This window comes from Colletotrichum higginsianum, chromosome 10, assembly GCF_001672515.1.
Source record: "Colletotrichum higginsianum IMI 349063 chromosome 10, whole genome shotgun sequence".
Lineage (NCBI taxonomy): Eukaryota > Fungi > Ascomycota > Sordariomycetes > Glomerellales > Glomerellaceae > Colletotrichum > Colletotrichum higginsianum.
Window position 1 is genome coordinate 1,982,396 of NC_030962.1, and position 16,145 is coordinate 1,998,540.

A 16,145-nucleotide genomic window follows, 5' to 3' on the forward strand; every position below is an offset into this window, starting at 1 on the left:
ACACTACTCCGTGGCCGGTCTGATATGTTGGACGTGAGTTCCCCCGGCACTCATGTTGCTTTCTCTTCACAGGAGGAAAAAAAAGGTTCTTAGACGGAGAACGTCTGCAATTGACACCCTTTCTCCTTGATTTAAGATACCTACTACACGGCTAGAGTCTCAATTTCGTGCTTACTCCCTCATGTGTATCAATACGTGATGCTAGTGCAAGAAGAATTGGGGTCGTGGCGAAGAGGGCTCTCATACGACGCTTACAGCAAACCTGGAGCATGTCATATGGTATCATTCGACCAGTACCTCTAAATAGTGACCAAGAAATCCCCTCGTACCCCTCAGAATCCTTCAACCTGCGTCCCGATTCCCTTCTCCCGCGCGAGTTGGACCATGTGCATACCGACTGCCAAATCCATTAACCCCAAACCGACGCTCTTGTAAATCACCGTCCCGTCCCGGAGCCACTTGACCAGGGCATCCTCCTTCTTGTGCTTATCGGAAGACCTCTGGCTCGAGCTCCGGCGCAGCATGCTCGGCCCCTTGCTGCTGTGGCTACCGGTGGTCGAGTCCTTGCTGATGGACGATCGCGAATCCGACACGGACGCCCCGTCGGACCCCGTGAAGGCCGACTTGATGGAAGGCGTACCCGAGAAGTCGAGCTTGTCGAGCTCCGACGGCGCGATGCTCGCCGTCTCGCCGCCGGTCTCGGTCTCGACAGCCTCCTCTTCCTCGTGCATGCGGCGCAGCATAATGAGCTCGCCGAGTCTGCAGGCCCTCGTTAGCTTGTTGACTGAATCTCAAAACATCACCGTGGCCAAGAACACTCACTCAACGAGCTGCGTCGGCTGCAAGCCAGCCGCAATAACCTCCCCGGCCTCCTTGAGCGCCCCGTCCAATGTATCCACCACAATCACACCGCCCTCGGGGGCATGCTTGTGGAAATGCCAGTGAGGCTTCTCATGCTTCGTCGCCTGGAGCAGCAACCCCTCGGGTAACTCCCTCATGCTCGGCGTATAACTCCCAATAGCCGCAACAAGCCTCCCTTTCCTTCGGCCCTCGTGGTTCGTCAGTACCTCGGCCTCGAACAGGTCCTCCGTCGACGGCGTGCAGCAGTACACCACATCGGCGTCGCGGATCTGCTCCCTCTGCAGCCGCTTGAACTCTCCGTACCCGGGAGTGAGGATGCTGAACGTGGCCTCGCCCCAGCCTTCGCGCTCCTTGATGTGCGCGGGCACCTCATAGAACTGTCGGAGGAAGCCGCGCGCCTGGTCGGAGAAGCGGCGGTTGATCACGTTGACGTGCTTGATGGTTGAACCGCGGATGAGCAGGGCCAGGCGGACATGCCAATAGGCCTGGAGACCGACGCCAAAGACGGTGACGGTCTTGACCTGCCCTCGACGTGCAAGGAGACAGGTCGAGGTGAGGGCGGTGCGGAAGGCTGTCAGAGTCTTTGCGTGGAGGAAGCCGACAGGCTGTCCCTCGGGGGAGAGGAGGGTCACGGCACCTGTGGGCTGGATGGTTGGCTTTGAGGCGTCTTGGGTCGCTCTGCTGGAACTCAGGGTCACGACTGCAAGGCGGGAGGAGGTGTTAGTGTGGGAGAAGGGAGTGTACTATTGTGAGAGGAACGCGTGAGGCTTGCCTTTGCATCCCATGCCCTGCGGCCCGACCGAGGGCATGTACAAGGTCGTCGAGCCCGTTTTGAGATTCTCGGTCGACATACGCTCCGGTTGGTGATATGTACCATCCTCGATGTTGTGGGTGTTGGTCGAGTATTCGTGGAGCGCTGTTGAGATGATCCTTCTGAAGCCTTCAAACTCGTCGGTTGTCAGGTCGGCCAGGATCGCCCTGATCTGGTCGTCGGTGAGAACCGTCAAGACCATGGCTTGCTGCGAAGTAAAATTGTCTAACCTTGGATTGTTATCAGAGTGATATCGAGCAGAGATGGTGAATATGTTTGGCTGACTAGAAGCGATGAGAGGTTCGATGTGTGCGATATTTGATCCGGAGCGGGGTTCCCCCTTCTCTACTGACTCAGGCTTACGGCGGGGGCTAACGTCGTGTTAGTATTACTCGAAAGGCTAAAAAGAAACACATCTCAACCACCTGGTTGTTGGTTCGTACGATCAAGTCTCGACCGGCTCATCCGCGCCAAGATTTGTGAAAACATACGCCCCGCGACGTGCAAATGCCACGTTATGACGCAATGGTCGCATCTCTAGTTCTTTGGTGCTGACTGTCACCCGTTTATCTCCACATAGCACGGCCTTACACACATCTTTCCACGAATCCTTAAAGTTGCAAGGTTCTCACGAGTCTTTCGCGATGAAAAACATTGGCAGAGGGATGTCCCGGGCTAAGACAACGGCTGGAGACTCACAATAAACTTGCCGGTTGACTGCACAAGCGAGCTTGGCTGCCCACCTTCCACAGCCGGGAGTCCGGGGATCCGGGGACGCGGAGGGCCCCGGCATTTCGGAGGCGTTGGAGGGGTGCGTCCCCAACGGCGGGCCGAGACCCGGTTGGGTCATCTACACAGTCCGGGACCTGTCGGATGTGCTTGTGACAGCAGACAGAATGCGGTCGCCTGATAGCCTGGTTTCTGCCTGCTTGGCTCCAAATTATGATGTCGCACGAAAAGAATTAGACGGGAGGGCTGTCTGAGCGTGCTGTCCTCGACCAGTGATGAACTGTCGTAAGAGACACGACGAACAACTGGCAACGTGCTTTTCCCTCTTCATCACGGCTAGGGCCAACCGGCTGCTCTTGACCATCTGGGACTGAGACTCGGACGAAGACGATTTTGCCCTCTTCACCTAAAAGACAGACGTCCTCCCCTGGACTTGGCGCCAACGCGGCCACCCCTGCAAGGGCCCCCAAAACAGATTCAGTGGGTTAGGAGATGAAGGTGCTTGTGCTAGCGTAGATATCTTGGGTTCTCACGCCCTTGCCTGCCTATGGCTTTGTTGACGGAGACATTTGGAGGTGGAGAGAGACATGATTGCTTGGTGACCCAGGCATTTCTACAGGCGTGACAAAAGCACGGAATTTCAGGCACCCAAAGAATGAACGAACGATTAATGGGCATGTCGTGGCTGTGTATCCACAGTACCTAGGTAGCTATGAATGCCCGTGGGCCGGGAAGAGAGAGGCTTTGACGTCTGCTCACGCCGCCACGTTTCCCACCGGACGCGTCTACCATCGATGCCGTGTCGGTTGGTAGCGAGTGGGAAGATAGCTGCCCGGAAGGTTCTAAAGCAAGCATCGGATGTGGCGAGTTTTGAACAAGTCGCAACTTGAAGACGTTGTTCACAAGCTAGCCAACAGCTACTTACTAACTCGTCTCGCCCGCCTCTGGCACTCAAGTTGGCACATACTGAAAACACATTAAGTTTAGTAACATTGACAACAAACCAACAACTGTTCATCGAGACAAATTACACAGCCATCTACTTCAATCGCGCAGGGGAAAAAAAAAGAAGGGGGACCTGACAACCTGCCATGCCCGAAGAGGACCGACGACAGTGCATCCTCACTTCTCCCTGAGCTGAGGCCCGGGCCCGGAAAGTGTCAGGACGTTGTTTCATAAACCTCTTACACCTCACCCCTCCAAAAGAACCTACCTTCCTGGATCCACCGCAGGGTCAAAGCCTGTGGCTGAACGGCCGCCCGTTTTGGTCTCCAGCAGAAAGGCCACGATGGAAACAAGACCTTTCGGGCAAGAGGATAATTTGGATCACTTTATAGACTTCAAGAAAACGAGAATAGACAAAAGAGAGAGGGCATTTGACGACGAACGATGTTTACAATAAGCTAGGAATCTTCATTTAATGAGCTCGTAGAGTGGCAGATCTCACAACCACGGGGCGCCTCTTCACTCACCTCAAGGGAAAAAGAGAACAGCAAAGGGAACCAACCAACCAATCACAGCAGCACATATGCCCAGATCCGACCCTGTGATATTTCATCTGTTTTCGTTTTTACTTTGAAAACTCAGTTGAGCCGTCCCAGGCCCTGAGCACCTACCTCAGCTGTATACGTACTACCTTCCTACTGCTAGGTACCTGTAGCTCGCCCGAGAAACAGCAAAATCCTTTGGCTGCCGGGCAAAAAAAAAAAAAAACCCACCCCAAGAGACAGACAGCCAGTGGACGACGACGACGTGGGCCCTCCTAGCCAGAGCGAGCCCATCTGACTGGTCCAGACGACGGGGACCTGCCACCCCAAGCCCACTGTCCCCAACGTCCAAGCCTCGAACTCGGCACAAGAGGCTACGTACGACGCACTTGGCCCTGCGCCCCGAATTCGTAGACCTCTTTCTTTCCCCGGGAGCTGACAACAAACCCGGCCACTCCATTCCACCAATTCCACCTCATCCACCCGCGACACCGAAGCTTTAATCCACGCAACATCGCAATCGAACCGTCAACAAACAACTGACGCATCGCAACATCGTCAAGTCGCAGCCCTCGCCCCGACACCGCACACGAAGCCCCGACTTCTCTATCTCTCCCTCCGTGTCGATCCCATCTCCGTGAGCTTGATCTCGGCCCATCTCCACAATAGCTCGGAAAGTCCACGTACGCCAACACCAAGAAAAGTTTCCTACCACAACAAAAACACCACACATACCGCCAACATGACGCTCAAGGAGGAGTTCGCGACTAGAAACTTCAGTAGGTGCTTCTCGACTCCCTGCACCCCTCCCGCTCGCCCATCGTTGCTTGCGCCGGATTGTCCCTCCGGCATACTGGCCTGGGCCTGGTCTCCCCGTATTGATGCCGTCGCTAACCTGTCAACATAGGCATTTACGGCCAATGGTAAGAGCTCCCGCCGTCTTTTTACTTGCGCATCTCGAACGATGAACCCCTCCTCGATTTCCTGGAGCCATGGACGACCGTCGTTGCAAGCATTCCACAATGTTCTGCGGTTGCGTTCAGGATGACGATCGTGTGGGACATTGACGCTACCGGACAGACAATAGCTGACTCGAGAATCAATGCAGGCTGGGCGTTCTGTCCATGATCCTGTGCTTAGCACTGGGCATCTCCAACATCTTCACCATTCATCCCCTTCTCATCATCTTCTGCGCCCTCGCCCTGTAAGTTCATCCTGGCCTGCTGCATCCTCACTCGGAACGCCATCTAATGTGGGCCGGGTCCTCGTAGTGCCTCCGCGCTGGTGATTCTCTTCATTGAGATCCCCCTACTGCTCCGAATCTGCCCTACCTCGTCCACCTTCGATGGCTTCATCCGCAAGATCTCCACCAACTACATGCGCGCTGGCGCCTACGCCGGCATGGCCGTCATCCAATTCCTTAGCACTATCATCGTCACCAGCAGCTTGATCGCCGCCGGCGTCTTCCTCTCTCTGGCCGCCATCTGCTACCTCCTCGCCGGCATCAAGGGTCAGGCCTTCGTCGGCAGCAAGACCCTGGGCGGCCAGGGTGTCGCTCAGATGATTGTCTAGGAGAAACGCAAACAGCAAGACGGTCGCGGTCAAGAGGCGCAGACCGAAGCATCGCCCGCGGCCGCGGCCGCAACCGCAACGACAGCTGAACCAGCATGGGCAAACGTCAATGATATCCAGTGCCTGGAAGCACGCAGAAAACGGGGATGATGGACGAGGGGAATGAGTGTATACAATCGTGAGAATTGAAGGTCCATGGCGGTCATGACTGCGTGTGACGCGCAATGGCGCGGAGTGGTCGCAGAGACAGACGTGGACTTTGTTTTTTGATATGCAACGGCCGGCATATTCGGAAAGGAACTCGGCGTCCCGGAACAAGCTTAGGCTTCGTGTGTACGACTTCGGTTGCGCTTTGGTTCCTAGAAGCTCCGGATGTTATGATAGCTTTCTTCATTGCACTGAATTTACTGTTTTGGAGCATTCCCTTCTGGCTGCGCCGGCTCATGGTGTATAGCGTGTTCTATGCTCGTGAGTGGCCGTACTGACGAGAGGATTCGAATTAACCCAAGCTGGGGATGCACGTGTTCTTGGTATATAGCTCTGCCAGTTCACAGCCGATCCGATGCAAGCTCCCAGGCAGTCTGAAGTTGGCATAGCTCAATCCTAGCAGTTTGCCAAGCCAACGGCGAAAATGAATATTACGGACGACTGGTCAACGGGGAGCTAGCAGAGAGCTCGGTCGCTGGTTCTGCGGGTTGGTTAGTTCTAAGCCGGGGCCGCGTACTACTAAATCATAAGCAAGCCCCATATAACCAAACCCTGCACTTCGTGAAGCTCGTGACCAGCCAAAAAAAGTCCGATTCGACACCACGAATGACCGCTCTCGTGCGCGTGTACCCTCAAAAAGCCGGCTCTAGCACGAGGGGGAAACAGCCCCCTTTCCGCCAGTTCCATGGTCTCCGTTGACAAGATTGTGAACGAAGCACGATGTCCGAACCGTGGGTTGCTTGCTGGGTGTGCTGTGGAACCCCGGATATTGACGTATGCCTCGTCATCCTCCGCGGGGGAGGATCTGGCATTGTTGGTATTGCTCAAGCTCTCGACTCGCCAACGAGGATGCCGAGGGTCGAACAGCTTGGGGGCGAAGAATTGATCTACTGCGGGGGACACAGTGCGGTATCATCAAGAGTCTGAAGAAAGAGGAAATCGCTGGGCATGAGAAGCCATGACATGCAGGAATTAGCAACGCGATGTCTACAGTACGGCCCGTCTTTAGCATACGTCTTTGGCTCATATTTTGCTGCGAGAGGTCGGTTTCGCCCCCGTTGTTATGGAGGGCGAGGAGACAAGAAGCCGGGACGACATGGCACTTGGCCCAATGGCGTCATTCAGCAGCACCACCGTGGGAACGACGGAGACGGAGGAGTGGCTGGAAGGCTCTGGTCCACTCCATTAGGGTCCCTTGAAGGAAGCCCAACGGAGCTTCTGATCCCGGCCCGCTGGTCTTTTAGCTCATGGCGGTGACGAAGCTCCCCGTTTCTCACCTCCACAGGGGTCCTGCAAGGTGTGAAGAAAGCAGTGTAAAGGCCGGGCAGTTCTACGGATTACCGAAGGCGAGAGTCCAGAGAGGACAGAGTTGCTGGAAATTTCGATTTGCTTGAGCTTGTTTTAATCGGATCGCGTTCCTGGTTTCGCATGTCGCCAGGTTGCCTGAACGGCTGGCTTACTGGGGCGTTTCCAGGGACATGCGCGGATCGATTGTCGAAAATGGGGCTGCTTGTGGCTCTCCCGTCTCCAGTTGATGGAGTACAGTGGCGTGAAGTAAGTACGGAACTACTGGACGGAAGAACCCCCACCTCGGGGTGTCGAGTTGAGAGGCATCCGTAACTCTGACGGAAGTTGAGTGGCCTGGCCACCTCCCCGGTCAACAGAGCGAACGGTGGAGGGTGCCAAGACCGTGACAACGGCCGTCAAAAACTGTCGGGATCGGGACGCGACATTGATGTCGAAGACAAGGACGGCATGGACAGACGATCCGATGTGCTTTCCATACGAAAACTGTTGCTTCCTTAAATGGAAGATTGAATTCGATGGTTGGAAATGTCGCATCAAAATGCCTCTCCATATACTGCCCGCATGCGCGTTCGCTCCGGCGCCCGTTGACGTGCAGCCGAGTTGTCAGAGATGGGAGGCGGGCGGAGCCAGTTGAGTACTGAATAATCCAGTCGAAGCGCCCGCAGTTGCAGCGTGAGAAGCCGACAGATTCCATTAACTGGACTATGTCCCTGGTTTGTTGCGGCGAAGGGCGAGTACGTATCCGCAAGGGTGTTACTGGTGTGCTGTTGTTATGCATTTTCTCAAGCAGTTAATCCAGGGAAAGAAAGTGTTGTGAACCACATCACTCCAGCATTCATTCCAATGGTAGGTTGCAGTTGCTGGTGGGCAGGGTTGTCCAAAAGGGCTGTCCCTTTTTGTTCTGGTGTGGGAGCTGTTGTATCGAGATCCAAACGGACGAGACGCCGCCTCCTGGCCAACTGCGAGCCGGTGTATCTTTTCCATGCAGAGCTTGCAGCATCTCGTGGTCTGGATGGTGGGGCGACGCCTTGAGACTCTCACTCGGGAGGACGAGACTGAATGGTGACTGACTGAGCAGCATCGAGCACAGCACTCGGCGGGGAGGGTTTCTCTTTCGACGTTCCGGCGACCAAGTCGAGCCGCACTGTAGACTTGGTCAACTGGTAGCGAAGTGCAGCAAAGAGCGGGAGGGAGATATGTACCTGGCTGGGCCTCGTCTTCCCGGTTCACTCATCCGGTTCCTGGCAAGGTACTTGTGAGATCCGAGGCGGTACCTAGGTACTCTCGGGACCGCCCATGCCCTGGGCGTGGACCCGCCTGAGGCTGGACGTCTGGGGGCTGGTGGTCGTGGTCAGCGGGTGACTTTTCGAACTTTTCTCAGTGGACAGTTTCGATTGGGGCGCGGGCGGGCTCGACCTTGGACCAGAAAACGCCGTGTGGAGCCACCGTCCACTGTGGTCCTTTGACCCCACTGTGGACTTGGTTGTTGACCGGCTGTCCTTTGCCTGCTCGCCGCCGGACCTGGTTGAAGAAGTTGGCTAGGCATCTGTTGGGTTGTTGTTCGTTTTCCCTTCTTCTTCTTCTTCTTCTACTCCTCCTTTTCGCCCCTTGCGCGATGGTGAAAAAGAACGAGCAATGCTGCGAAGGCGAGGACGAAGACGAGGACGAGGACATGATTAAAGTCAAGAAGCCAGTCCGAGGCACAGAGTACCGGGTATCGGTACAGAACAGAGGACTCTGTACTCTGTACAGACGGAGAGAAATGGCTGCATGTGCCTGGGCCGGTGCGCCAAGGAGAGGCCGGTTGGGAACAAAGGAAACCCCAGCGTCCCCAGCTGGACTATTCTTGACGCAGGTGACTCGGGACAGGATGGGTTTCGCGTTTCTGATTCTAGATTTCGACGCTGACGCGAGCACGCAAATGGGACGCAGAGCACGTTTGACCTTGTCGAGCCACTGGCAGCTGATGGCCGAGGAATCCACCACGGCCGTGTGTCGCGCGTCCTTCCCCTTCCCCGTCTTTTGCTGCTATTTCCAGATACCAGCTCGGGATCCCTGAAATCGGATGGGCAAAACGGCCGGCGAGTCTGGATTCGTTGGACTCGGCTCATTCTGCGTTGCCTTTGTGCTTGTGTGCTGTTGCAGTCGTCACCTCGTTGAGCGAGCCTCCTGCGCGTGCAGGCTTGCAGGTTTGTAGACTTGCGGTACGTCGATCGATCGATGTATAGGAGTCGGCATGATGGAGGGGCCCTCGGGCAGATTGTCCCAGGGAGCAACGAGGGAAGGCCTAACGACACGTAGAGCAGAAAAGGTTCGGTGCGCGTCGAGCCTGTCCATGAACGGCTTAACTCGAGTCAACGATATGGACAACTCACTTGCTGCTGATGCTGCTAATTCTGGTGGAAGCAAACGTTGCTTTGTCCGGTGACTTTGGGCCATGCAAATTAGCAACTTTGCTGGCTGTTGAGTTGATATCATTGGAAAGGGCGGGCTTCCCCTGACACTGGAGAACCAGGTACACCAAGAAGTGCACAACCGCGATGCAAGGCAGGAAAAGTACATTGAGCTGCTGTATGATGCACTAGTGGGCAAATGGCGGGGTACTGTGGATTCCCCAAACCACGCAACCATGTACGGTGCCAACACTGACAATCAAGCACTGTGTGACAGCAACAGCTACAACATAGGCCTGGGTGCACATACGCTGCAGCAATACATCGCCGGCGCAGCTTGTCTGGACCAAAACTTACCCTTGCTTTCCACCGACAGTCGATATACAGTGAGGTACTAGAGGTACTTGTCACTAATGCCCGCTATACCGGCATCGAGCATCCCTGCTTCTGCCCCAGGGAATACGTCGCTCGTGACTGGCTCAATGGCGGCAACAGCACCGTCACCAAGCCAGCTGGTTTCGTCAAGTCAGAATATAAAAGCTCGAGGGCAAGGTGACTTTTCCTGCTGTCTGACCCCCCTTGAGTTGCTCGTCATATCTATCCGTTCAATGCCTTTGCTCAGCCTACAAGCTACTTATTCCACCATCCTACACTTGTTCGTCACCTCCACTGTGTTGCAATAACACCGACAAGACGGCCATTCCATCCGGTCCACAGCTCAGAATCCTTATCCCTTATCTATCTCTCTCCCTCGCACACAACAACCTAGCCGAAGCTGTAAGTGGGCTCCCCTCAGCGCGTCGTCACTGTCCTTTTCATTCCCGCATCCATCCCCCTAACCCCCAACCCCTATCCTCCCCCCTTCTCGCCTCCCTGCCCTGAGTAGGTTTCCGCCTGGAATCCCTCCCACCTCCAAGCGGTCGTCATCCAATGCTCTGCCACCCAATGTCAGCACACCACCATCGTCTGCCACTGCTGCAGCTGGTTGGGGATGGGGAAGAACAAGGCAGGCCCACCTGGACTACCTCCATACCTATTCAACCCAGCGTGGCTCTGCTGGGCTATCACCATTTGTTGGCATTGGCACACCTGTAGCCGAGCGGGAGTTGGGGGAGGCCACCCGCTGCAGTGTGCAATGTGCGTGCGTACCCCATCGCGGTATGACACACGTCGTATCACCAAGAAGCGAGGCAGACCTCTCCGCCCTGATCAAAAACGAGGCTCGATTGAGCAACAAGTCCCCGAACTGCATTTCCCGGTTGCCCATCCGGTTCTTGTCATTCCGCCCCTGCTAGTCTGGCGTGTCAAATTTACCTTATCCTCCTTATCTTGCTCCAGTTCTGCTATCTTGCATCCAGCTGCGACCCTGTTACTCCGTAGTCTGAACAGGGCGGGCGTCGAGACACCCGGGGAAGCGCGAGCCAGGGGGGCCATGATCTGCTCTTTGCGCTCTTTTGCTTTGATACACTCATCACCTACCTACCCACCCATTGCCTACACCGCCAGAAATCACAAACTAATCGCGGTCTACCGCGTCCAGGTCCCCCGTCACTTCTAGAACAAAACCTTAGCACCCAACCACACCCGCCGCTCAATTTCTCGATCACTCTTAATCCGACCGTGTACCATCTTCCTGCCACTTTCCCACGTCGAGAAAACAGACACATACAAGCAAACATGTCTACCGCATCAGTACAACCTCCCGTCATCCCTCCCCGGCCCTCCAGGAGTCAGGACAGGGAAGAGGACACGAATACTTCGTCCCTACCCAAGATCCCTCCTCGGCCTATTAAGCGTTTTGACCGCTCCATCTCTCCGAATCCCGATCGCTTTGCGCCTTCGCCTCTGAATGAGAGCCCCTTCTCAAGGAGTCCCAAGGCCACCCGTTCGTCACCGAGCAATGGTTTCTTGTCTTCGCAGGACCCCATTCACAACCGTCCTGGCAGCGTCTCCATGCCTTCTGTCGGCGAGGAGGGCAATGAATACGACGTCGTTGGCGAAGGCTTGGCCAAGTCATACCCTAAGGCCCCTGCCTCGCCGGAGCACACCCGCTTCGCTGCCGAGGACCTCAAACTACATGCTCCCAAGCCCACTTTCCCGGCTCAGAGCGCGAAACAGAGGGTCATGGCCGTTACCCGTACCGACTCCGACAGGGCTGCCTCCTATGGCATTGGGAAACCTAGCAGCGAAGAGGCCACCAGGCCCAATAGTCTTCGAAGGAAGGCCAGCTCTAGCGGCATGTCGCAAAAATCGGAAAGTGCTTTTGGCGACGAGGAGCATGGTATTCCCGAAATTGGCCAGCGTGTGCCCATGAACCCCAACCTCGGCGACGTTCAAGCTCCATCCCCTGCGCCGGGCTCCGGCGTCACCGAGGGCCTTCGCTCGGGCACCCCTCGTCACCATTCCCGCAAGCATAGCTCGCGCGGTTTCAACGAGCTCCCTCCCGGCAGTTACGGTCTCCATGGCCACACTTCAGCACCTCCGACGGACAAATTCGAGAGGGCTTGGTACGAGAAGCACCCAGACTTCCTGAAAAAGGACTGCAAGCCTTCCCTCCACGATCGTCAAAATGACTACGCCATGAGCAGCACGGATTTGAACAAGATTGTCAAGGAGACTCACAGCCGAGGTTCAGGAATGGGTAGGCTGACATCAATGGCCCCCCGTATAAGGACGACTGCTAACAGCCACAGGCACCTCCGCTGCGTATGTTGGTACTCCTAGCGAGGAGGTCGGGTACCAGGCGTCCGAGGAGTACACCTCCCGCATTTCTTCCCCCGAACTTCAGCGCATCAAGTCTCCTCTGAGTCCCTTGAGAGATTCTCACCCCGAGCTCTCGGTCTCGTCACCTGATAACGCCGCCACCCCCGGCAGCAATGAGGGCACGATTCACGTCGATGAATCTCACAACCGCCGCCGAAGCTTCGTTTCCCACGATCCCAGTCACGAGACCAAGTACAACGCACCCATTCTAGCCGAGGACGAGCTTGAGAAGGGCGCGCATCCCTACGATCTCCAGCCGGCCGTCGAGCCGCCGCCAGAGCGCTCCGGTAGTGCTTTCGAGATCGAGAAGGCACCGAGTAGACCCACAAGTCGACCTACCAGCATGTACAACAACCAGTCACAAACGGAGCTGACATCGACTCCTCTGGAAGATGTCGAGGAGTACGAGCCGCTGTTCGACGAGGACGGTACCGAGGTGAAGAAGTCCGAGTCCGTGGCAAACACTTGGAAGCCTCGCCATAAGTTCCCGAGCAAGGACGTTTGGGAAGATGCCCCCGACAGCGTGAACTACACCGCTGAAGTGTCGACACCCGAGCCAACGGAGACGGAACGTCCTTCGTCCAGGCGTCGCTCCGAACTGCCCACCGAGAATCCTGCGCTTGAGTTTGCTCGTAAACAAGAGGAGCTTGCAGAGCAGGAAGCCCGCGGCATCCACATCAAAGAGAAGAAGCCGGTGCCTGTTGCTCTGCAACATGTGAAGGACGAAGCTCGACCGCAAATGGCGAACCGCTTCCCCAGTCGCGATGTCTGGGAGGACACACCAGAAAGTCTGATGCACGAGGCTGTTGTCGATACCCCAGAGCCCACCGAAGAATCCCCAATCGAGAAGCCGTATGTTCCAGCTCGCCCCCAAAAGAAGGGCTCCGATTCCAGCGCTTCTGCGGAACCGCCCTCAATTCCTGAGCGCCCGAGGCCCAGGCATACTCTGAGCAGCGATGACAAGTCGAAGCCCACGGTCTCGGAGAAACCTAAGCCTCAAGTTCCAGTCCGCCCGGCCAAGGCCGTCTCCTCCGGTGCCGACCTCAAGGATCAGGATTCTGCCCCGAAGCAGAAGCCAGCTGTTCCGGCCAGGCCTACCGGAGGTAAAATTGCCGCCCTTCAGGCTGGCTTTTTGTCTGATCTTAACAAGCGCCTGCAAATTGGTCCTCAAGCTCCCAAGAAGGACGAGCCGCCTGCTGCAGAAGCCGTTGAGGAGAAGGAGAAGGCGCCACTGTCCGATGCTAGGAAAGGACGTGCTCGCGGCCCCCAGCGCAGGGCTCCTGCAGCTAAGACTCCAGTCCCTGCTGCCGAGACCAAGGCGGGACCTACGTTGTCCTTCTCTCCATTGAGAACTTGCTGGAGTATCGGTGACAGTGGAGTACTCGAGGTCGAAGAGGCATCAAAACTGGAGCCTACCAAGGAGCCAGTCCTCCAGGCCGAAGGTACTCAGGAAGCTAAGGAAGCCAAGGAAGTCGGATTGGAAACAGAACCAGTTGAGCCTGAGACCACAGCTGAGACGGTTCCTGGAGAGCCAGTCGCGAAGGAGCTATTTGAAGATAAGCCCGAAGAAGCTAAGGTCAACGTTCCCGCGTCTGTCGACGCCGAGGCCGAGGCGCCGAAGGAGAAGGTCAAGACCCTTGCTGCCAACACTGCTGGCGAGCCTGTGATCGAGACAACCCTGGCGGATAAGAAAGAAGACGTTGAGCCCGTCGAGGTGAAGCAGACGGGGGGCGAGGCAGCTTGATTGCCATAGGTTGCCCAACACGAGAGTGAGTTACTGTTGTGTGGTACGAAGTGGAGAAAAGCATTAGACATGCATCCTGTTTACATGCATGGTTTTGCTTCGTCGGTCTGATGGTTTCTGGGTCACCGAGTACCTTCCCTACGTTCCCTAACTTTTTTTTGGCCGCAAGGCTTAACAGCGTTTTTTTGTGTTGATTAGGTAGCAATCTGATACTGCGTTGTTGTCTCTTTCCTATGGAAGGACAGCGTACCGCCCTACGCGTCGGCTTGTGGATGAAATCATACATAGCCTGGTGCGTGATGTAGTCGCCTACGTACGTTCAAGGTAATCCGAGGATGCCAACTTCATCTGATGTCATGATGATATCCTCCTTTACGGTAAGGGTGTATTATCGTACTGTGCCCCTTGCATACACAGCAGCTTACTAGTAGGTAAGTTGAAGACCCCCAGTTCAAGGAACAATAATTGGAGTGGCCTAGAACGATATGATAGGTAAGTGATGAGCTTGATTGAAGGTAGCTGAGTATGGGTGTATTGGGCTGTTGGATGCACGTGACAGCAATTAGGTACTCGTAAACCAGATATACAGACTTAGATAATTAGTTGTTCATTTAATCCTAGAGAAAAAGACTGATAACGTATGACAGAAAAGAAAGAAGGGTTCGCGCAGAACGGCTCACGTTATGGAATGAACAATGGTGACATTACCTGAGTCCTCTGGTTACCGGCAGCGCCACAGAACACCAAGCATCGGCTAGGTAAGTCTATACACGTTCGAACCTGAGAATCAAGCGCTCGGCAATTGGTCTCGACGTATAGGTGTCGTCTTGTTCAACGTTCGTGTCGTCCACGATGTGCGTGGTGAAGTTTGTCCAGATTGCCGCAGCAATGACTTTCATTTCTGTGTCGACACATTATCAGCCCGTCATCCCTTTACACCGTTGACCAGCCTCCCCCCCTCCCTCTCCTCTTTGCTTTCTTTCTTTCTTTTTCCTAACGCGCAAGGGATGGGGACGCTCGAACTTACCGTTCATAGCAAAGTTGGATCCGATGCACATCCTCCCGCCGCTGCCAAACGCCCAAAAATATCGCATCATCTGCCTGCGCTGCTGCTTGTCGATCTCCGGGTTCTCGAGCCAGCGCGTGTGATCCCACATCTCCGGCTTTGGAAACACATCGGCATTGCGGTGCAGCGCGTAGCCCAGCGCGGCGACGCGGACGCCGCCGGGAATCTGGAGCCCATCGAGGCGGCACGGAGGGTAGTGTGGGGTCCGTCGTGGTTCCGGACCGGGGATCGGAGCGTGCAAGCGGAGGGTCTCCATGATGATGGCATGGAGGAGGGGCAGAGCGTCGATCTCTTTTGGCTCGGGGAGAAACGGCGGAAGGGATGCGGATGCACCCGAGGGAATTACCAGGGTCGGGGAGAGTGTAAGGAGCTCCTGACGGAGAGCGTGTTGGAGGGTGGATGATTTAGAGAGGTGCCAGGCGAGGTATGTCATGGCGATTCCGGCAGTTTCTTGGCCTGCGAGGACCTGATCCATTACCTCAGAGGCCATGAACAGATCTTTCTGGAAGATCGCAGTTGGGTAGAGGAGGGAGGCCTCGCCGTTTGCGAGGCGTTCCCTTTCGATGCCGGCCCCTAGGGCACTGAACACGATGGGTGTGTCCGCGGGGTCTTCATGCCCGTCTTGTTTGAGAACAACGCCCGCGGCCAGGGAGGAAATCTTGACTTTTCCGTGGATAGATTCGTCCGCCCTCTCGCACAGCTTTCTGTTCCACGCGGCGATCTCGGCGTTGGCTGTGTCGACCCACGCCGGGTACGGCTTCCATCTGCCCCCGGACACCCTGGCACAGAGCGCGGTCAAACGCGGCAGCTCTTGGGGCCAGAAGCCGTGGTTCGCGCGGGCCAGGTACAGCTGGAGCCAGTGGTCCCGGTAGGCCTTGTCACGGAGGAAGTCCGTGGCGTTGCGAAGGCCGAAAATGTAGGCCGTGATGAAGTCCATTGTGGTGGCAAGGAAGGTAGAGAAGACATCAATGCCAGCACCTCCCAGGGGGTCAAGGGACGCCGATGCCGAGAGGAGGGGCAGCAAGCGGTCGAAGAGGATGGCGCGGGACTGGGACTTGGCTGCCGGAGAGGCTTGGATGAAGGTTTTGGAGTAGACGTTCGAGACCATGCGTTTGCGGAGGGAGTGAGGTTTGGAGAAGAGGGTTGAGAACATGCACGGAACGCTCCCTTGGCCGTCAGTCATGGATAGACATTACTTTTCCTT

At 56.0% G+C, this 16,145-nt stretch overlaps 5 protein-coding genes across 5 annotated transcripts; 3 read left to right on the forward strand and 2 right to left on the reverse strand.

Annotated features, from left to right (window-relative positions):
• Positions 1-332: 332 nt before the first annotated feature.
• CH63R_14074 (UbiD family decarboxylase) lies at positions 333-1,874 on the reverse strand (the record flags this gene model as incomplete). The annotated part of the gene is made up of 3 exons (XM_018309048.1): positions 333-759; positions 823-1,539; positions 1,621-1,874. 3 exons carry the CDS (start codon positions 1,872-1,874, stop codon positions 333-335), a joined length of 1,398 nt encoding a protein of 465 aa, XP_018151366.1.
• A 2,756-nt stretch (positions 1,875-4,630) lies between these two features.
• On the forward strand, positions 4,631-5,460 carry CH63R_14075 (Golgi apparatus membrane protein TVP18; the record flags this gene model as incomplete). The annotated part of the gene is made up of 4 exons (XM_018309049.1): positions 4,631-4,667; positions 4,796-4,811; positions 4,997-5,092; positions 5,160-5,460. The coding sequence occupies 4 exons, from the start codon at positions 4,631-4,633 to the stop codon at positions 5,458-5,460; spliced, it is 450 nt and encodes a 149-aa protein (XP_018151367.1).
• Positions 5,461-8,590: 3,130 nt separating this feature from the next.
• CH63R_14076 (uncharacterized protein) lies at positions 8,591-9,034 on the forward strand (the record flags this gene model as incomplete). Its single annotated transcript, XM_018309050.1, has 1 exon — positions 8,591-9,034. The coding sequence occupies one exon, from the start codon at positions 8,591-8,593 to the stop codon at positions 9,032-9,034; it is 444 nt and encodes a 147-aa protein (XP_018151368.1).
• A 2,011-nt stretch (positions 9,035-11,045) lies between these two features.
• On the forward strand, positions 11,046-13,875 carry CH63R_14077 (uncharacterized protein; the record flags this gene model as incomplete). Its single annotated transcript, XM_018309051.1, has 2 exons — positions 11,046-12,009; positions 12,062-13,875. 2 exons carry the CDS (start codon positions 11,046-11,048, stop codon positions 13,873-13,875), a joined length of 2,778 nt encoding a protein of 925 aa, XP_018151369.1.
• Positions 13,876-14,639: 764 nt separating this feature from the next.
• Positions 14,640-16,124, reverse strand: CH63R_14078 (Cytochrome P450; the record flags this gene model as incomplete). The annotated part of the gene is made up of 2 exons (XM_018309052.1): positions 14,640-14,776; positions 14,903-16,124. 2 exons carry the CDS (start codon positions 16,122-16,124, stop codon positions 14,640-14,642), a joined length of 1,359 nt encoding a protein of 452 aa, XP_018151370.1.
• Between the last annotated feature and the right edge of the window lie 21 nt (positions 16,125-16,145).